At 37.8% G+C, this 21,989-nt stretch overlaps 1 protein-coding gene and 1 pseudogene across 1 annotated transcript in view; one reads left to right on the forward strand and one right to left on the reverse strand.

Moving 5' to 3' along the window:
* Nucleotides 1–4,711: 4,711 nt before the first annotated feature.
* Nucleotides 4,712–5,410, reverse strand: LOC123249484 (annotated as a pseudogene).
* A 4,344-nt stretch (nt 5,411–9,754) lies between these two features.
* The window catches only part of PAXIP1 (PAX interacting protein 1), a 127,996-nt gene continuing 115,761 nt past the window's right edge, over nt 9,755–21,989 (forward strand). The window contains exon 1 of the mRNA XM_044678958.1: nt 9,755–9,782. Coding sequence (XP_044534893.1) covers nt 9,755–9,782 — 28 coding nt within the window. The remainder of the gene's footprint in view (nt 9,783–21,989) is intronic.

Here is a 21,989-nt window from a genome sequence, read left to right on the forward strand (position 1 = left end):
GAGGGGAAAGGGATGGGAGGGAGGAAGATAAGTTTGATACTAGGCAACTAGCTGTAAGAGGGAAAAGGGGTTTTTTGGTTGGAAGTTAATCTTTAAAGGTGTGGTCACCAAGGAACTGAATAAATACCAAGTCCTAAAATGACTTTAGTAATTTATTTACAAAATATAAGAGAGTGGAAATAGAGAGATGAGAAGAGGGTAGAGTAAGAGATCTAACTTTAATGAACTAGATTTTTATTCAAGTCTGGGCTTTACTCTGCAGGGCTCCAGAGGCCCAGCCAGAGAGCCTAAAAGTCAATTAACAAGGGGTTTAGTCACAAGGGCTTCTCCCAATCAAAAGCCCCTCTGGAGGCTAAGGTAGTCAGCCTTCTTCACTCGCCATGTGTAGTTCTAAGGGAAAGATTTAAGAACAGTCTCACCAAGGTCTCAGGGTCCCAGGTCCAGTGCTCCTCCAGGTCCAACTCACGAACAAGAAGAGCTCCTTCAGGTCCAAGACACAAACAAGAAGCAGGGTGAACTCACTGAACTCTCTTTTAAAGGGGCTTCTTTTGTATCACTTCCTGTGCTTTCCTCTTAGTTTACATGTCCAATCACAACAGACACCTTTCTTAGAACTGCCCAGGAGGCAGTCAATAAATTTTGATTGTTACTCACTCTAGCACGTGTGGGTCATGGACCTCCCAACTTGTGAATTAAGTGGGCATGTTCTCACCTTTGGTGATTAGATTAAGGGTGGGAATGGCAGATTTAATTTCATTATCACATAGCTTTGTTGGCTTCTGAATGTTGTATACCTAATCGTTTTACTGATTTTTTATTTTTTAACTAGCACCTAATTATTTTGAGAATTAATGCTTTTAAAATGTTTTGAAATCTGACACTGGTAGGCACCCTCATTCCCACCTTTTTTCATTTTTCCCTTGGGATTCTTGACCTTCCATGCCTGATTATGAATTTCATTATTTTTCTGGTTTTACAAATTAATTTTTTTGTAATCTGGTATGGCATTTAATTATTTTAGATAGTGTTGCTATTTAGCTTCTAGATCTAAATAATTAGAGAAATATAGCTTATGAGTAACATATATTTATCTCTTAAATTATGGTTTATAGTTGTATTTATATAGTTCAAGGTTTATAGTTGTATTTATATAGTTCAAGGTATAAATCTAACTTGATTATAGTGTATAATCTTTGATGTTTTGCTATAATTTTTGCTATTTTTTTTCTTTCCAAGTTTTGCATTAATCTTCATTAAGAATATTTCATTTTTTTGATTGGAACTTTCTTTGGCTGATAGATCAAGGCTTTATTTGTGTCATAGAAGTAATTTGATAGGGTTCATTCCTTAGCTATGTTGTTGCAGCATTTGGAACTATTTTTTCTTTGAATGTTTGATGGAATTCACTTGTGAATCCATCTGGTTCTGGGTTTTTTTTCTTTTGAGAGGTCATGTATGCCTTATTCAGTTTCTACCTCTGCAATCTGTTAATTTGGGTATTTTATATTTTTGTAAATATTAATTTTTTAATTTAAGCTATTGGTTTTTATTGGCAGAGGAGGGCAGAATAGTTCCTAATAATCCTTATTTCTTCATTTCTTGTAAATTCTCCATTTTCATTTTTGAACAGAAATAATTTAGTTTCCCATTTTATTTTTAATCAAATTAGTGTTCATGGTTTATCTTATTTTTATTTTCCTAAAAAACCTGCTTCTATTTTCATTTGTCAGTTTAATGTGTTCTATTATTTTCAGTTATGTTAATCCCTCAATTTTTAGAATTTCCTTTGGTGTTTAATTGAGGTTTTTAAATTGGTTGATTGAAGGGTATTTTTTTTTAAGTTGGTTGTCCAATTTATTGGATCTGTGGTTTTTCCTTTTGTCACTGAAAATATTTAGAAACAAACTTTTCTTTAAAGAGAGAGTCCCAAAAATTTTGCAATGTTTTGTCATAATTATTTTTTAAAGGAATTATCTATTATTTCTATGATTTCTTATTTTAAACCTCACAGTTCTTTTAGAATGAAATTTAGTCTCCAGGTGATTTTTTTTCTAGTGGCCATTTAACATGTTTTGAATGCTTGCAAGCGCGTGGTCTAATTATCTATCAGCATGGCTTTAATTAAAATACTAATATATATATATGTATATATATATATACATATATACATATATATATATATTTATACCAGCCTTTATTATTTTTCATTATGTTTAAGGACAGGTTTTTTTCTTTTTTCCTTGCATCATTGACCTAGTTTTCTATTTGACTTGTACATGGCAGAACTCTACTATAGAGAACCTGCTCTATAACCAGAGACTAATCTGAGTGGCCTAGGGTGGTCGTCGGACACAAAGGATGAAACAGATTGGAAGCATGGCTTGTTAGCTCATAGTACTCCAAGAAATACTGAAGTAGCCACTTTATTATAAAGGAAATTAAAGATCCCCTTCCCCCAAGAGCCCAAGAAAGTTTCCCACAGTTACAGAGAGCAGGATTTTTACTATAATCAAAACAAAAGCCTTAGAAGCCTCCAGGTGTAGATAAAAAACCTATGCTAAACTATCAACTATATGTGTTATCTTTAAGTGAAGCCTGGGACATCTCCATTAGGCCAGAAAGCCCCAGAAGTTTCTCAGCCTTGATGGTATTAAACAATTTTTTTGAGCCTCATTATTTTACTTTAATTCTGGGCAAAATGTCCTGCCAAGGGTTCGACCTTGACCGTACCAGCCATCTGTATTCTCGGTCAAAGGGGAACAGAGTTAGCCCCCCTCCTGCTGGAGTGCTGAGAGGCCAAAGCTTTTTCAGTAAGATTATAATGCATTTTGAAGGAAGGTGAGAATTATGAAAGGAATCAAAAGAGGAATCTCAGATTTTTATCTTAGATATCCCACACCTGTTTCTCGACCCAATAGGGAGAAAGAAATATAGGGCTCTGCCGGTCTGTATTGATCTTTTGGAGGGGGTCCAGATAAAAATATCTACTTGAGATTCTAATTTCTCTTAATAGCTCCCCACACTCTACAATTTTTCCATTTAAAACTACTGCACTTCAACTAAAAAGAAAACCAAAAGTCCAGATACTTTTTCACCCCCAACTTGTAACACCTAAGAATGGTAGAGTGTTATTCCACTATGTTTATAGAAAGACAACTTTTAAACTAAATGGACACCCACTGCAGTACACCTGCAATCTACCCTCACAATGTAGATTTTGAGTTGCAGATTCTTAGGAAAGGCAGCCACATCTCATATCCCTTCAAACCTGGACCCTAAAAATCTGCCTAGGGGTGTTGGGGTTTTTTATTGTTTTTGTTTTTAACTCAGAAATTTCTAGCCAGTAACTATAAACCTTTTTATGTCAAACACCACCTATTATAAGTGAATTTGGGAAAGGTGTCATGTTAAAGGGGATTTGGAAGGGATGTTGTCAGGGACTTGCTAGGTAGGTAATATGGGTTGCAGGTAGGATGTAATAGTGAGATTCAGGATATAATATGAGGCTGACGTCAGGGAGTATAACACTGAAGTAACAAGGATTCCAGGGAGAGGAAGAATTAACCTAAACAGGCAATCAGCAGCAGCATACAGACTAGGACTTAGACTAAAGACAAACTGAAGGGAAATAGACTGATTGAAATTAACTACAGGCTTTAGTTAATTTCACAGGAAGGGACTTGTTTTGAAGTTACACCTTCTTCAAGATGGATACTCCGGTTTCCCTCAACCCCAGAGTATGTTGATTCTATTCCTCTTCTTCCCTTCCTTACTAATTAACTGACAAAGTAACTAAAAGATCTGCTTTAAACACAAAAGGGGTTTATTTTCTTCTCAGGTTAAATTGTCACTTAAAAGGAATTAAAGGAAGCCCTAACAGTTGTTTAAAGAAATCTCAGGTAGGGGAAGGGAAACAGGAATTGAGTTTGAGCAAGGTCCTGCCTTAACTCAGCTCTCAAGGTGATTTTGAAATCAAAAGGGATTATGATGATGGCAACCAAACCTCTCTAGATAAAGTACTGCAAGAGTAGAGCTGAACTCTCACAGATTTGAAACTACTCTCTGATTTCTATCTCCTTATTCACTCCTATCAGACATTTAGGTAAGGGAAAGGAAGGTAGGGAAATGAGGTAGGGTATGAAGATACAAAGGGTTTATCTAAATTAACAAATCTCAAAATAACACTCCAAAACTAGGCTAGGTTTTCAATCTCCAGAAAGGAGAGAGAGGAGCTCAGCTGGCCCTGGTTCTCTCCACGAGGTCCCAGGTCCAACTGAAACTTCCTCTCAGGATTCTAAACTCCTAACTGACCTTAGAACTCAGCTAAAGCCTGCAAAAGTGCTATGTCCCCCATCTCTGTACTACACACCTTACAAATTGTTTTAAAATGCCTGAGACGTTTGCAAATGCTTTGTTTTACACCAATAGCAAAAGTGCAGAGTGAGGAGAACACGAGAATGCCTTGTCATTATAAAAAATGTTTGGAAATATGTACAACTTTGATTCATTTTCTGGATATTCCAAGATGCCCAAGGCCACTTCATGGAAACCAGTTACAATGGCTATCTAGAAGCACTTTTGAGAAGCTATGTGATTAGAAGCCAATTAAGCCTAATGAGGGCAATCAACACCATCACAAAGAAGAGGTTTCTCATTTATGGTATTTCCCCTACTCCATGTAATTCACATGGAGACAGAATGTGGTACAGTTTCATTCATTGTCTTCTTCATCCACCTTTTTCTGGGCAGCTTTAGCTGTTCCCTTTGTACCAATGAACTGCCCTTTCAATTTATAATCTGCATCCTTCTCATATTTCTCCTTCAGTTTGGTTGCCTTGTTATTGTAGGGTTGCTACTCATTGTCATTCAGATTATTCCACATTTCACCAAGCTTCTTTTCTACATCCCCAGTGGATATGCCAGGGATTGCAAACTTGATCTTGGGATGAAATTCTGAGCAGAATGGGAAGAAGCCAAATGGGGGCTTTTGGGTACATTTAGGATACTTCTTATTGCCACCTTTTGTTGGTCCATAGTCCTTTGTTTCTCTATCATACTGTACCTTATCAGCTTTTACCATCTCATCAAACTTGGATTTCTCTTTTCCTGATATAGTCTTCCACCTCTCTGAGCACTTTTATTTATTTTTTTTTTAGGAAAAGCAAACAATATATGAAAAATGTTTATTGTTCAAACTATAAATTGGGTATAGTTATTGGGTAGCACAATGTATTTATTAGTCTACAACTATAAACATCTAAGACGTAATTCACATCTGAGCACTTTTTAGAAAATTCTGCAAAATTAACAGAAACTTCTGGATTCTTCTTATGTTCTTCCTGGCAAATTTGCACAAAGAAGGTGTAAGCAGACATTTGCCCTTTGGTTTCTTGAGGTCACCTTTAGCCATGGTGAACTTTGTATTGTTTGCTAGTTTCCTTACACTTTTTATTGTCTATTTCTACTGTTGCTTTGTTTGAAGTCATAATTTCTATCCCTCTGCTTTTTTGTATTTGGCTGAAGCACAATAAACAGATTTTGCTCCAACTTTCCATTTGAACTTTCTTTGAATCTTTGTTTCACATATATTTCCAGTAGAAAACACATTTTGTTGGATTTTACATTCTAATCAAGTTTGCTTCCTCTTTCATTTTATGGGTGAACTCATGTCATTAATATTCATAGTTATAGCAAATTCTTCTTTATTCTATTCTCTTACATTTTTTATTCCCTTTACTCTGTGCCCACTCTTTATTGTCAATTCTTACCCTTTCTTTTCTCCTAATTCTCTCTTCACTATCCCTTCTTCAAGCTTTGGGGGTTTTGTTTAGGACTAATCTCTTCCTGAATCTACTATCTTATACTCCCTTTCCTATCTTCTTTTCCTTTCTGAATCCCTGTTGAGTTGAATTTATTCTTGCACCAAACTCTTTGTGTATGTGTGTTCTTTCCCTTGTGGGATGATATTCAGTTTTGCTGGGTCAATTATTCCTTGAAGCAGACCTATATACTTTGAAATATTTTATTTTCTCCACTCCTTTATAAGCTAAACTCATGAGGCATCACCATCAATAATTAGTAAATTCAAAAATTACAAAGGATTTTTTTTTTGCTGCCAGGGATGAGAATAATTCAAAATATCTATAATCAAAAGAGAAAAGCATTAGAATTTCTAGAGGATACAAGAAATCAAGCCACTCCCCAATTGACAAATAGTCAAGGGATATGAATAGGCAATTTTCAGACAAATCAAAATTATCAATAATCGCATGAAAAAGAATTCTAAATCTCTTCTGATTGGAGAAATGCAAATCAAAACAACTCAGGTACCACCTCACACCTAGCAGATTGGCCAATATAGGAAAATAATAAATGTTGGAGGGGAAGTGGTAAAATTGGGACACCAATATACTGCTGGTGGAGTTGTGAATTGAGCCAACCATTCTGGAAGGCAATTTGGAATTATGCCCAAAGGGCTTCTAAAATATTGCATGACCTTTGATCCCACTACTGGATTTGTACCCCAGAGATTAAAAAAAAAAAGTTTGTACGAAAATATTTATAGCTGCATTTTCTGTGGTGGCAAAAACCTGGAAAACAAGGGGGTTTCCCTCAATTGGGAAATGGCTGAACAAACTGTGGTATATGACAGTGATGGGATATTATTATGCTGTAAAGAATGATGAGCTGCTTGATTTCACTCTGCATCAGTTCATGGAAAGACCTCCATGAACTGATGCAGAGTGAAAGGAGCAGAACCAGGAGAACATTGAACACAGAAAATGAAACATTGTGGGACCATTGAATGTAATTGATTTTGTTACTAATAGCAATGCAATGATTAAGAACAATCCCATGGAACTTGTGAAAAAGAATGCTATCCATATCTAGAGAAAGAACTATGATAGTAGAAAGGCAGAAGAAAAATATGATTTATCACTCGATTATATGGCTATATGATTTTGGGTTGTGGTTTTCAAAATATTACTCTATTAGAAATATAAATAATATGTCATTGGGTTTGGAGTAATAAGACTTATATAAGCCAGTGGAATTGCTTATCAGGTCTGGGAGTGGGGAGGGAAGAGGGCAGGGGGAGAACATATAGACCATGTAACCATGGGAAAATGTTCTAAAGAAATGTGGAATAAAATAAATATCAAAATATTTTTAAAAATAATTTCTAGAAGAAATGATGCAAGAGTTTTTTTTAAAGACTTTAAAGTGTTATACCAGAAATGAGTGCTACAAAGGTGAGTCTTAAAAAAGGAATCACTTATTTAATATAGGAAGTCCAACCTTACCCAGTAATAAACTGCCTAAAAATTAGAATGGGTCAAATAAAAGTTAATGCTTACAGGCAAAAATAAGGCTTATTAAAACAAAATCAAAAGCCTGAGAAAATAGAGAAAAATGTGGGGTATCTCACATCAAAAATAATTGACCTGAAAAAGCAAATCAAGGAGAGGTAATTTAAAAACCATTGGACTATTTAAAATCTATAACAACAAAAAAGGAAAGAAATGGATTTCATAGTTGAAGAAATCATTATTGAAAACTGCCCAGTCATATTAGACTAAGAGAGCAATGTGAAAATAGAATCTACTAATTACCTCCTGAAATAGCTCCTTGAATAAAAACTCCCAAGGATGTCATTACCAAAATCCAGAGTTTACAAATTTAGAAAAGCGACTGTAAGCATCTAGAAAGAATGAAAATATCAAGGAACCACAGTCAGGATCATAAACATTTTAGTAAAGACCTTCACAATGTCAGGATAAACTAGGGGAGGCCTTCAGCATGTAGATTCATAAAGCAGGTGGTACTTCAATTGAGCTTTAAAGGAAATTAGATATTCTTGGAAGTAGAGGTCAGGATGAAGTCTGTTTCATACCCATTGGCTAGCCAGTGAAAAAGCACAGAAAAGAGAAAACATGCCATGTTTGAGGAATACCCAAAAGACAAGTTTAGCTGGATTGTAGAGAGCAGGAAAGGAAGTCATGGACAAGAAGGCTGGAAAATAGGTTGGAGCGCAGGTTTGAAGGGCTTTGAACATCAAATGGAGGTGTTTGTATTTGACTGTGAGTAATAAGAAGCCACTGGAACATCCTGAATAGGGGACCAACACCATCAGACCCGTTGGGGCCTTTGTAAAATCACCCTGAGAGCCGCGCAGAAGATGGGTGCATGAGGGAGAGATTTTAGAAATGAGAAACTTACTGGTCTACACCAATAGTCTGGGCAGGAGGCGATGAGGGAGAAAAGCTGTCCATTCAAATTCAGAGATCTTAGTATAGAAACAGGATGTTGCGTTTTAGAGAGAACTTTGATAAGCTGAAGAATGCCTATAAAAAAGCAACAAGGATGATCTAAATATATTGAAATGTTTTCTTGGAAAAACCTCCTCTCCAAGTGCCTCCTCCTACATGGGGTGCATCTGATCCCCCTCTCCTCCATCATTGTCAGGGTTCTTCTTTCCTTCCCAAAGTACTTTGTGTGTACACACACACACACACACACACACACACACACACACACACACACACTGATGTACGTGTTGTTTTCCCCCAGCAGAATGTAAGCTCAAGGCCAGGGATTCTTTCCTTTTTCCTTAGCGTTCTCAGAACGTTGCCCACGTGATAACAGCTACCATTCTGGTGCCAGGCCCTGTGCTAAGTGCTTTACAAATATTATATCATTTATTTCTTATAAACTTGAAGGGTGGGTGCTATTTTTCTTCCCATTTTACAGTTGAGGAAAATGAGACAAATAGAGGTTAGTAATTTGCCCAGGGAAGTGTCTGAGGCTGGATTTGAACTCTGTCTGTCTGACTCCAGGCCTACCATTCTCTCCACTTAGCTGCCCTGTTTCAATACCTGAAGGCACTTAAAAATGCTTGTTGAATTGAAAGATGTGGAAACTCAAAACCATGTCATAAGAGAATAGAAGTGGAAGGCACCGGGATGCTTAAGCCTGAAGAAGAACAGGCTTGGCTGATGGAGAGGATGAGGCAGGTCTTCCAATTTGATACCTTTTCCACAGGGCAGTCTTTCAACTATTTGCTTTTCTGATCCTGATAGGACAGAACTAGGAGGAATGGAGAGAAGTTAGGCATAGTTCATTTTATTTTTAAACCTTTACCTTCTGTCTAGGAGTCAATACTGGGTATTGGTTCTAAGGCAGAAGAAGAGCAGTAAGGCCCCCCAAAAGAATAAAAATGTAAAACACTTAATATATTATGGATTCAACTATTTTTGTGTGTGCAAAAAACCTTCATTGCCTCTATTACTGTGAAATAAGAACTCTTTGTATCTTGACATTAACTTTTCTTTCTTTTTTTTTTAAACCTTTACCATCCGTCTTAGGATCTATACTAGGTATTGGTTCCAAGGCAGAAGAGCAGTAAGGGCTAGGCAATGGGGTTTAAGTGACTTGCCCAAGGTCACACAGCTGGGAAGTGTCTAAGGCCATATTTGAACCCAGGAACTCCCATCTCTAGGCCTGGCTCTCAATCCACTGAGTCACACAGCTGCCCCCCATAATTCATTTTAACATTAGGAAAACTTCTAACAGTTGGAAAGTCCGAGATGGAAAGGGTCACCTGGACCAGGTCACAAGGTCCACCTCTCAGGAGGTCTCTGAGCAGAGGCCAGATGACCACAATGGATTCCTTTTTCCAATTTGAATTGCACCAGATGACTTCTAAGGTCTTTTCTTTCATACATCAAGGATCTGTGCTCAGCACTTCTACCCCATGCGGAATGGTTACTTAAACCTCCCAGGTGAGTGTGGGACTCTCTAGAGAATGGCTGTCGGTGTCACCTGAAGGCTCATTGTGCACCTTTATAAGGCTTTCCCAGGAGAAAGTGCCATCATCCTTCATTCCATGGCTTAACTGCCCTCACTATCAAGAAGTTCTTCCTTGAAACTGACCTCACTTCATGCATGGTCAGCCACCTTTAACCCCAAATTTAGTTGAAAGAGAATGTAAAACATAAAAACAAAACAAAACAGATTTGATCTTTCTTAACCATTTATGCTTTCTTATTTTAACCAGATGCCCCACCCGTGTAGGGCAGATGATTTTGTTATACTCAAGACTATTTTCTGATGATTAGAAATCCAAATTAGAGATACAGGGAAGAGACCACTAGTTGAAAATGGCCATTTCCTAGTCATTCACCATGATTCTATTCTCAGAATCTCCAAAGAAAAGAGAGGGGTCAAAGGAATCAAGAGGGAGTGAAACGGGGCAAGAAAAGAGGGTGGTTTTGGTGTTGTGGCTGCATTCTAGCTCACAGGCAGCTTAGTGTAACTCTAGGCAAAGAAAATCACCTCGTTCTGGGAATCAGACTTTTGGTTCTACTTAGAAAAAATATCCTCTCAAGGTTATTCTTATAGATCAAAATATCCAGAAGATATTACTGAGGTTGGCAATAGAGGCCAGGAGGTTTCTCTTTGCATTCATATCTTAAATTTTTTATAGAAGAACCAAAATAGCCAACAATGCCAAAATAAATGGGCCTTTGTTACTGATACATTTTACCTTGTACAAGGGAAGGTATTTAAATACTCAAGACTAGGGGAGAAGAGGCAATGATATATTAGGATTAAAGAGACAAGTAGAGCCAGCTCTCCTAAGGGCCAATATAGATTGTAATTTTACCAGTGGGGAGGTCCTCTTCTCATAATCACTCACTCAAAGGAAGAAGCTAGAAATAATGATTAATGGAAGTACCCTCTAGAAGTGATGCCCAGTTTAAACCAGGTTCTCACTATTCTTCCCCAATCTCTCTCTCTCTCCCTCCTCCTCCCCCATCCCCTGTGTATCTGATTGATTTCCTACCTTTGATGTCAAAGGGAGTTAAGTACAAATTAACTAGAAAGCTAGAAATTTCCAGCATAAGAAATTCCAAATAAATGGAGTTTTAAAGAATTTGCAGAGTGTATATGTGTGTATGTGTGTGTACATGTGTATGGGGGTTCCCAGGCAGAATGGGGCAACATCTCTAGATCAGAAATAGTCTTTTCCGAGAAGGGGTTGTCCCAGAAAAAGAGGCTGCTACCTTAGATTATTCTGAGCTGTTGGTTTGAGGAGGTTGCTTCTGTTCTATAAAAGGGAAGATGGACTAAGCTGGCAATTAGTAAAAAAGAAGCCATTTTAATTGTACTGGTTTAATTCATGCTTTGAGAATTCCACAAATGGAACTAACCTATTAAAATACTCTTTTCTATTTTTTAATGAATGTCTATTTTTCCATTATAAACATATCCCCTATTCTTGAAAGCCAGGAATACATTTCAGTTACTTCTGACTTTTACTCCATCATGTTTCAAAGTTTCTTATTAACTAAAACTCAGTCAACTCTCCATTATTCCTCAATACCTAGATTTGGGGGGGGGGGCTTATTCTCTGGCAATAATACCTCTATTTACAACCTAGTAGAATCAGACTCTGGAAGCTACTCCCTGGGAAACAGGGCCCTTTGCTATATTTGCACTATCAGCTTGGAAATCAAATGTTAGCATTCAATGGAGTGAATTTGTAAGATACATGTGAGTGGATATGCATGTATCTAAATAAGCTAAAACTACTGAAGAATAAACAAAGAGCTGTTTTACAAGGAAACAGTTCAGTAGCAGCAGTGGTATTCCATGATAAACCAGAGTAACCCAAAATAAAAGTTGGAGATATTTAGGCATAAATGTGGATATAGATGTTGAAGGAAAGGTCTTTGGGACAAGTGTGAAGATAACTTTATGGATAGAGAAACTATCCCCTCAGGATACATGACAATATTTTTTGTTCTGAAACTTTCAAACATATTTTGAATAGAGAGAATTAAGCAGGATTTTCTCACATGCCTTTACGTGTTGAACAATTATCCAGTCAATCAGTGAAAAAAATTAATTCAACGCATGTTCCAGATACTGAACTATCTGCTAGGAATTCAAAAGAAAGGCAAAGACATCCTTGCCCTCAACGTGCTCACATACTAGTAGATGAGATGGCATACAACCATCTACACATAAAATATGGAAAATGGGAAGTAATCATGTTGGAAAGGCACTAACTAGGGGAAAGATGAAGGCATTAGGAAAGGTCTTTTGCCGAAGGTGGAATTAGCTTTGAATCTTGAATTGAAGCCAAGGAAGTCAATAGGTGGAAGTGAGAGAGGAAGAAAGTTGCTGGAGCATCAGCTCTATCAGTTTCCACCATGAGAGAATGAAAAATTAAATGGACATATACTTAACATGTGATCGTTTCAATATAAAAATGGGCAAGGGTAAGAAGTGAGAAAAAATGTTGGAATATATGATTCAGGAATGAAAAATTAGAGAGGCCAAAGAATTGCAAATAGTTTTCAAACTATGAAAAGAGCCTCACAATATATGCCACTCATACTTTAAGAAGAGATTGTGAATTTGGAGCTAAAAGAAACCTTGGAAGCCATCGAGTCCATTCCCACTAAATTCATATTTGAGAAAACTGAGACACATAATGAATGACTCACCCAGGATCAAACAGTAAATGTCTGAGATGGGATGTTAATCTTGGTTCTCCCAAATCTTGTGCCACAATCACTATACCAAGCTGTTTCACAAATCAGAAGTCATAGGTATTATGTAGCAACAAAAATGAAATGTTTCTGCTAAGAGTAAGTTGCTTCATCAGATCTCTGTGTATTGTCCAACTAGTAACTTCGAAAAATAAATAGCAAAATCAAACCAAATACAGAAGAGGAAGAAGTCATTGAACACAATTTGAGACCACTCCCCAAATGACCTACTTAATAAGATTCATATACCCAAAAGGGGAAATGGATAAAAGAACAGATTGATGTAGACCAGCAGCATTTTCAATGGACATTAAACAAATTTACATCAGTCAACATAAGGAAAAAAACCAAAGGAATCTAAAAACTCTTAGCTCACATCTAACCTCAGACACTAGCTGTGTGACCCTAGGCAAGTCACTGAACCTCTCTTTACTTTAGTGTCTTCAATTTTAAAATGAGGATCATGATAGCATCTATTTTTCAGAGTTATTGTGAGAATTGTTAACTGTGGATATCTAAAATATAATGTGGCATAACTATGGACACTGAAATTAGAATGTACAGTGCTAATTCCATCAGCAAAAGTCTGGCAGCCCCAATAAGGACCAATTGAACTCATTCTAGACAATGCCCAAGTATTAGAAGGAACCCTAAGGTTTTCAGATATCCTTTCTTGAAGTCATTTGCTTCTAGTTGTTGAATTCTAATTTTTAAAGACTGAATTTCATCCCTGGCTTTTTGCTCATCCTTCTCCTTTTGGTCTGCTTTTCTTTGTAGATCATCTTTCACCTTCTTTGCTTCATTTTTCAGCTGGTCAATTTGGGCATTTAAGACGTTGTTTTCTTGTTTTAGATCATGTATTTCCTTTTCCCAATTGTCTTCAGCCTCTGTTCATTGTTTTCTGAGTTCTTGAGTTATTTGAATTTCGAGTTCTTGAGTTAATTGAATTTTAAGTTCTTCCAAAGCCTGTGTCCATTTCGCTGAAGTTTCTATGTTTTGTCTTGGTGTTCCTTTAACTTCTTCTGATCCATTTGCTTTTTGTTCAATTTCTGGATAGAAACTGTGGATTGTGGTTTCTTTTTTCTCTTTCTGTTGTTTACTCATTTTTTTCCCCTTCTTTCTCCCCTGTAATTGGCTGTAATCTTGATCCTCTGATCATATTTTTTTATTTGTGGGTTTGGGCTATTCAGCCCTGGGAAGGCTTCTTCTCTGTTTTGTTGAATAATTAGGTTAGTGGGACATGAGGCCAGATTTTCCCCAGCTGGTGGTAAAAGCTAAAGAAGTGAATTTGGCTACTTTCCTTGTAGTCTGTGGGGGAGGGTTGTTGGAGCTTCCCTGCCTTCTGAAGACTTCTTGTCTACTGTGATAGGAAAGCCAGGTGGGGTTGATCTACACAGCTTGGAGTGCCCTGAGGTCAAAGTCTTGAGAGAAAGGGGGGAGGGGGGAGCCCAAGATGGAGGGTACGTTAACCCTCTCTGGGTTTCTCCCCCAGCAGCCTCCCTGCTGTCTATGATCAAAGCCTTGAGAGTTTGGCACAGCTGTGCCAGGGAGGTACTCTTCTCAGACTTGTGCCCCAACCCACCCAGATTCCAGTGTCTGTTGAAGACTCAGCACATTAGGTGGAGGAGGGGATCTGGGATCTTCCTCCTTTCTTTCCCCTCCCACCTGAAAGTTCTAAGAATTGAGGCTTTTTTTATTCCTTCCCCCCCCCCATACCTTTTAAGTTGGGTTCAGCTGGAGGATCCCCAGCTCTATTGTGTTGTCAGATTTGGTTTTCTGTTCCCCCAGAGCCCTTTGTCCTTGATTGGTGGTGAAGGGCTTTAGGGAGGTCTGGAGCCTTGCTGCTTCTACGCTGCCATCTTCCCAGAATTCAAGCCACCCAGATATACTTTCTTGAACAGCTTGTATGGGATTGAACCTGCAAACAAGCCAACACTAAGGTAGAGGTCCAGATATTTTAAGATGTCCAGGACAGACTTCTGATATACAAAGGAAGATGTGTCTGGTAATGCTTATTATTCTGATTCTAATAAGCCAAATTGCTTCTGTAGTTTCCCAGCATAAAAAGATGTGTTTTTTTAAAACCTCCAAATCAGACCTTGTTCCTTTAGCAAGGTCCCTCCTTTACTGGGAATTTTATAGGACTAGAACCTGCTCAAAGGTGATCCAGTCTTTCCCTTTTTTTTTCTTTCTATTATGCTACTTTGTTTTTGTTTTTTTTTAGGCAAATAGGGTTAAATGACTTGCCCAGGGTCACACAACTGGTAAATGTCCCAGGCTGGATTTGAATTCTGGAAGATGAGCCTTTCTGACTCTAAGCTTAGCATTCTACACACTGGGGTGCCAGCTAGCTACTCCTTGCCCCACCCTCCTCATGCTATCTTAAATAAATGTTCAGATTGCTATGACATTCCTAGTAAGGGCTCAGTGTCTCCAAGCTTTCAGCAGTGAGAATCAAGTGAGATAGTTTTAAAGCATTTCACACAGTGCCTGGAATATAGTAGGGATATAAGATAAATTCTTATTTCTTTCCTTGCTTTCTTTCTTCCTTCTCTCTTTCTTTCCTTTGCTCCTCCAGCAAGTACTTAGTCTCTGTCCCAGGTTAGGGGGATATAGCAACTGTAGGCAAAACTAATTTAAAATACAAATTCATTGTAAAACCTTAAAAGATTGGAGAGAAGATTATGAGAAGCAGCACCTCTAAAATCAGATACAGTAGAGAGAAAAAACATGATTATAGAAAGCTTAGGAAATAGCACAATTAAACTATATCATAACAAAGGCATTTATGGATGAAAGTGGAAGGAAGACAATGAGTAGATGAAAGAAATGGGAAAACCTGTAAATATTTCTATAACAAATTCTTTTTTCCACTAATAACAGTAGATTATTTACTTTGGGACTCTAATATCAATGACAAAGAACAGTTTGACCAGATGAGGCATATAATTTTTAGGTTATTGAGGGAATCAATGCTAAATATATTTGAAAGAGAGGATAGTACTAAATGCTTTGAAAAAAATCCTGGGCCTTTTTATTTCCTCTCCCCAAAAAAGTGTGTGTGTGAGGGCTAGTAATAATAATAATAATAATAGCTGTTGACCTTTAAATACCAGAGAGAAACAGTTATCTGTTACCCTACAAACCAAAGAGCTATAGGCATTATACTTATCAGCCCTGTAAAAACTAGAGAGTATGCTCAGCAACTTTTTCTATTTCCTTTAAAAGAGAGAAAACACACACATGTGTAAAGGCTGGTGATAGAACCAATCCTGGGTAGGAGGAAAAGGGTACAGGTTTTTTTTGTTTTTTTTTTTTTCTTTTTTCTTGGAGGTATGGAGAGGTTTCTCCATTTGCTTAATAGAATCTAGAAGAGCTAACCATTGACTGGCTAAAAGATCAGTCACATGCCTGGTGGGCATTTAATAAGCTAATGAGCTGGCTTTGCTCATTAAAGAAGACTTTTTTTTCCTCTCAGGTTTATTTATTTATACCAATTACATGTAATAAATTTCCACATCAGTTTTCCAAAGTTATATGATCCAAATTGTCTCCCTCTCTTCTTCCCTCTACTTTCACAAAGCTGGCAAGCAATGCAGTCTGGGTTATACAGGTGTTATCATGCCAAACATATTTTGATATTCATTTTTGTGAGTAATCTTATAAAACTAAAATCCCCAAACATATACCCAAATAAACAAGTGATAAATCATATGTTTTTTTTTTTTTATCTGCATTGCTGCTCCAACAGTTCTTTCTCTGGGGATGGATAGCATTCTTTTTCATAAATTCCTCAAAATTGTTCTGGATCATTGTATTGCTGATAATAGCCAAGTCTATCACAATTGATTATTCCTCAGTATTGCAGTCATTGTGTACAATGTTCTCCTGGTTCTACTTGTTTCACTCTGCATCAGTTCATGAACATCTTTCCAAGTCTTTCTGAAATCTTCTGTTCATCATTCTTTACGGCACAATAGTATTCCATTACCATGGTGTACCACATTTTGTTACGGATGAAGACATTAAGGCAAAGAGAGGTTCAGTGACTTGCTTAAGGTAATATAGAAAGTGTCTGACGTCAGCACAGATCTGAGACATTTTGTTTCTTGTTCAGGATACCATACTTAATGATGTACATTGAGCAAATGGAGTGTATCCAGAGGATCAAGGCAACAATGATGATGATTGGGAGTAATAACTCTTCAGGTTATTTTTCTTTTTAAACCCTTACCTTCTGCCAAGCTGAAAAGCACAGAACGACCAAAGCAGTTACAAAAGAACACGACCCTCATCACAGAGTCATACACACACCACACAGTGCCACCCAGATCCTAGACTCTGGGAACACTCAGGGACAAACCCAAAGAATGGGAATTTCCACTGAACTGTAGAACTCGGGACCTTATATATATTTTAGGGAGTATATAAAGTGAAGGACAACTGATTGACTTGCCATAGAAACAAAGGAAAGGGGATGTAGCCAGAGTCTAGAATGTCTGGGAAGCCAGACTAGATACAATAAGAGAAACTAAGAAGACAAAAAAGGATACTTCAAGATTTGATTATATATGCTAATCCTATCAAGGGTGATCAATGGTATTTAAAGGTTTATGTTCAGTCTAGGACAAATCTACTAATCCTCTCTAGGGTGATCCAAGGTGCTTGAGGGTTTCATAAAACAAGGTTGTCTCTTCCATCTTAAAATCAATACTGTGTATTTCTCTCCAGGCTGGGAGCAGGAAGGGGTGGGCAGTGGTGGTTAAGTGACTGGCCTGGGGTCACATAGCTAGGAAGTGTCTGAGGTCATATTTGGTTCTCAGTCTACTAAGCAATATAGCTGCCCCCTCTTCCAAGTAATTTTTAAAGAATGCTGCTTTAAAAAATATTTTAAAGAACATTCTTTGTGGTATCTGGGAAGAAGCCAGTAGATTGGGACACACTGCTTCAGGCAACTCTTTTTCAGAGCAAGTACAGCTCTGTATGACTAAAGGGAGTTTCCCCAAAGGAATTCCCAATATTAATGGGATTATAGATTTGATGCAAAAAAAAAAAAATTCAGATATTTTACCAAGTTGGGCAGGACTTTTTCTACCATGGTGAGATTTTACTCAACTTTACTCAAACAAAAAAAAATAATTTGCACACTTATGCTTGTGTAAAAGTGTTGACCTTTTCAAATCTGGACGATTGTATTTGTAGAAAGGATGGGGAACATAAACTGTTCTGAGAGGACCTTAGAGAAAGCCATTCAGAGGGAAAAGCTCTAGGGGACCTAAGAAAAATGATTTGCTTAAGGCAAAAGTGGCCAAAGTTTTGTATTTCCTATAATCTAATTTATCTGAATACCCTTGGGAATATTTTGGTGTTGATGGCTGGAGAATTTTGAATTACAGAATTTTTCAGTGACTAGAGGATGGTCATATAATATATATGTAGATGGTGGCAGCTAGCTGGATAGAGCACCAGATTTGAATTCAGATCTTACCTCAGATACTTACCAGCTGTGTGTCCTTGGATCCAAGACTGTGTCCTTGGGCAAGACATTTAATTCTGTTTATGCAAGTTTCTTCAACTGTAAAATGAGCTGGAGAAGGAAATGGTGAACCAAGGTAGCGTCTTTGCCAAGAAAAATCTAAATAGAGTCATGAAGTGTTGCATGTGTCTGAAATGATTTTACAACAAAGGGTGTAGATGACAGAAATGTGGATTTTGGTTTCTCATCGTGAGATTGAGGTAAGTCACTTTCCATGAGTGGACCTCGCTTTGAAGCAGGAGTCAGTTAGTGTCCAGAGACAGAAAAAGTGACTTGAAGCAGAGGAAGGAAGAAACAAAAGCAGAAGAGAAGAGCTACATTAATATGAGAGCTAAAACCAATGGAGACAGGTTGAGTGGAGGGAGACAGAATTTGTAGTTGTTACTGGGAGCTGATCTGACTTGAGGGAAACTGCCATTTGAACAGCTAGCTATAGAGTTAAGGGTAAGCTGCCTTATTCTTCAAGTCCATCCCACAGCTTGAGAAGGGACCTGAAGAGCTCTGAAGGATCCAAGACTGAGGCATTAGCTTTCACTAAAACAATTCAACATTGCTTCCCTCAGTGGCACCCAACAAAGAAGTGAAGGGAATGGCCCAGAAAAGGAGTGGCTTTACCCAATAGGTGACATATGGCTTATACTAATATCTAAGGAAATCAAAAATAGTAAGTCCTAAAATCCAGAGTTGGGAAATGTCTGGATTACATAGATTTCCTTACTGATAGCTTCCCTGCTAGGTTACTGTAAGTTTGTGCTCTCTGTACACGGGTAGGAGAATGTGACCCAGATTTATGGTAGACTATTATAATTATTCTGGCTTTTGCCTTCTTGTTTATTAAATGTTTTATTGTTGTTCACTTGTGTGAAATGTTTCATGACCTCACTTGGAATTTTCTTGGCAGAGAACCTGGAGTGGCTTGACATTGCATTCTTCAGCTCATTTTACAGATGAAGAAACTGAGGCAAACAAGATGAAGTGGCTTGCTCAGTGTCACACTGCTGGTAAATATCTGAGGCCAGATTTGAACTCTGGAAGATGAGTCTTCCTAACCCCAGGTATTAAATGTTTTATCATTGAGTTAATATAATTGTTTTAGCTGATTTATTTAGATCGAAAGCATATGTGTGTGTGTGTGTGTGTGTGTGTGTGTGTGTGTATTTCAGTAGCTATACTTGAGTAGTAGATAGTTCCTCTACATTAGGATTACCCCCTAGGACCCCAAGAGTGAGATGGGGCAGTGTACTCATCCCTGTTTGACCTGACAGCCTGTGAGTGCAGGTTGGGGTGAGATAGCCAGACCTGAGACTGATTGATTAGTCTAGAGAGGAATCTCTTGCCATGTTAAACTTATCCCATTACCAACTTGGATCATGAATTTTATACTTCGAAATGCTGATCAGTTTTTAGTGCCTGTTTGTAGGCTGCTTCCTTATTACTGGGAAACCAAAGAAGAAAAATCAGAGGTAAGACTAGTCCTAGCAAAACTGTGGAGTAGATGAAGTTCTTTTTCTGAACAATTTTTGTCTTCATGGAGCCTCTCCTTTCTGATTATAAGAGGGAGGCAAAAGTCTGCATTTTAAGAGAAAACAAAGCCATATACCAAAGCTTCATTTATGAAATTTCAAGATTTGGTCACCCGGTTGGGGCAAGCTGCTTGTATTTTATTTAAACCCTTATCTTGTCTTAGAATCTATATTATCTCTTCTGAGGCAGAAGAGTAGTAAGGGCCAGGCAATTGGGATTAAGTGATTGAACTACTACTTGCCCTGATTGGTTGTTTCTAAATGTAGGGTATGAGAGAGAAGTCCTTTCCGGTAATTTAATGGGAAATCTGAAATTTTAATGGTTAACAATGTTAAGAACTGGGGGTAGGCTTATAGTTAGGAAGACTTCTCTTTCTGAGTTCAGATCTGGCCTCTGACACTTACTGTGTAACCCTGGGCAAGTCTTAGTTTCTCATCTATAAAATAAGCTGGAGAAGGAAATCGCAAACAATTCCAGTGTCTTTGCCAAGAAAACCCCAAAAGGGGCCACAAAGAGTTGGACATGACTGAAAAATGACTAAAACAACAATGTGAGAGATATTTTGGAATCGGCCGTCTCTGTATCAACTCATCAACTCCTTAGAGCAAATATCAAAATACCACAGAAGAAAAAAGCATAGAGGGCACTTAAAACAACTTGCAAGAAGTTACTGAAAGTGAGACATGAACAGGAGAACACTGAAATGATTACAATAAACATTACAATATTTTTATGGAAGTTTAAAACTGATTTTGATGTTGGCTCTAATGAGCAAATGGTTTGATCCTACACAGACTGCTAATTCAGAAGTGATTTGCATACCTATAACTAATCATTTCCTTCCCATTAAAGTCTTTTTTTTTTTTTAAACCCTTACCTTCCGTCTTAGAGTCAATACTGTGTATTGGCTCCAAGGCAGAAGCGTGGTAAGGGTAGGCAATGGGGGTCAAGTGACTTGCCCAGGGTCACACAGCTGAGAAGTGGCTGAGGTCAGATTTGAACCTAGGACCTCTCGTCTCTAGGCCTGACTCTCATTCCACTGAGCTACCCAGCTGCCCCCTAAAACCTTTTTTTTTTTTAAACAATATGCAGTGGTGACTGTCCAGCACCTTTCAAATTTCTTCTTGAAGAAAAATTTTCATGATTCACAGATGTGAAGTTTCTTGGTGTTCACCTTTTTAATATCTTTAATTTTTCAATCATGATATATTTTTCAGCAGGCTTACCAATCACCCCAGGCTTGGCTTTGAATTGAAGTGATTGAATTTCAAATTATACATTGAGTGGGCAGCTAGGTGGCTTAGTAGATATCCAGGCTTAGAGATAAGAGGTTCTGGGTTTAAATCTGGCCTCAGACACTTCCTAGCTAGGTGACCCTGAGCAAGTCAATTAACTCCCACTACCTTGGAACCAGTACACAGTATTGATCCCAAGATGAAAGGTAAGGGTTTAAAAAATGATTTTAAATTATAAGTTGATTTAATTTAGAAAGGCCTTGTCAAGTCCTTCATAGAATATCTTACCCTCCTTGTCCTCTACAGAAGATGTTGGCTCATAAACTGCAATTATCTTTATGGACATCATAAACATTGCAAAACCAGTTGGCCAAATGTCTCATGAAATGATGTTCCTTATTATTTGGGGATGAATGATAACACTAATTCTGCCAACTTCTTTACCAGGATTACTTCTGAGCCATCTTTCCATTTGGCTTAAATATCTTTTTCTCTTCACATTTCATTTATGGCCTGAATCCAAGCTGTGGTTAGCACAGGACTTACCAGGGCTTTACTCCATTGTGCTGACAAAGGAAAGCTGGGACCTGCATGTTTTCTCCCCTTTGCAATCATGCCAAGCTGACTCTGCAGAGAACTACAAAGTATGGAGGCTTATCTTAAAGAGGCAGAGCGTACACCCTTAGATTTTAGCCCCAAGAGGGGAGAAAGAGATCTCACCCTCTTTCCAACGCTCACTATTTCCCAGAATCTAGTCACCATGATGCTTCCTTCCTGGGCTCACCTCCCCCCACTTCTATGTTGGGACAACTTCATCCTGGACAGATCATTGGAGTATCTTGAGCTACTTGTCTTGGGGACAATCTGGATCAGCTGGGGGCTCTGTGCATTCTGGCCTTGGCTGTCCCCCTCCCTACACACTCAGGTACTTGAATTCTCAGTCACAGTTTTGACAAGAATGTCTTAAAAGACTGATGGGATTCCATTCTGAAAAACAACTAAACTAAGTGTTTATAAGAGAGATTCTTAGCGTTCTCTACTTTCTGATGCTCCACCACTGTCATTTTAAAAAATGTAAAGGGTTAGTATTTTGTATTCATCATTTTATGGATTACCAAAGAATTCATCATTAAA

The sequence above is a fragment of the Gracilinanus agilis genome, chromosome 5 (genome assembly GCF_016433145.1).
Source record: "Gracilinanus agilis isolate LMUSP501 chromosome 5, AgileGrace, whole genome shotgun sequence".
In the NCBI taxonomy this organism is placed as follows: Eukaryota; Metazoa; Chordata; class Mammalia; order Didelphimorphia; family Didelphidae; genus Gracilinanus; species Gracilinanus agilis.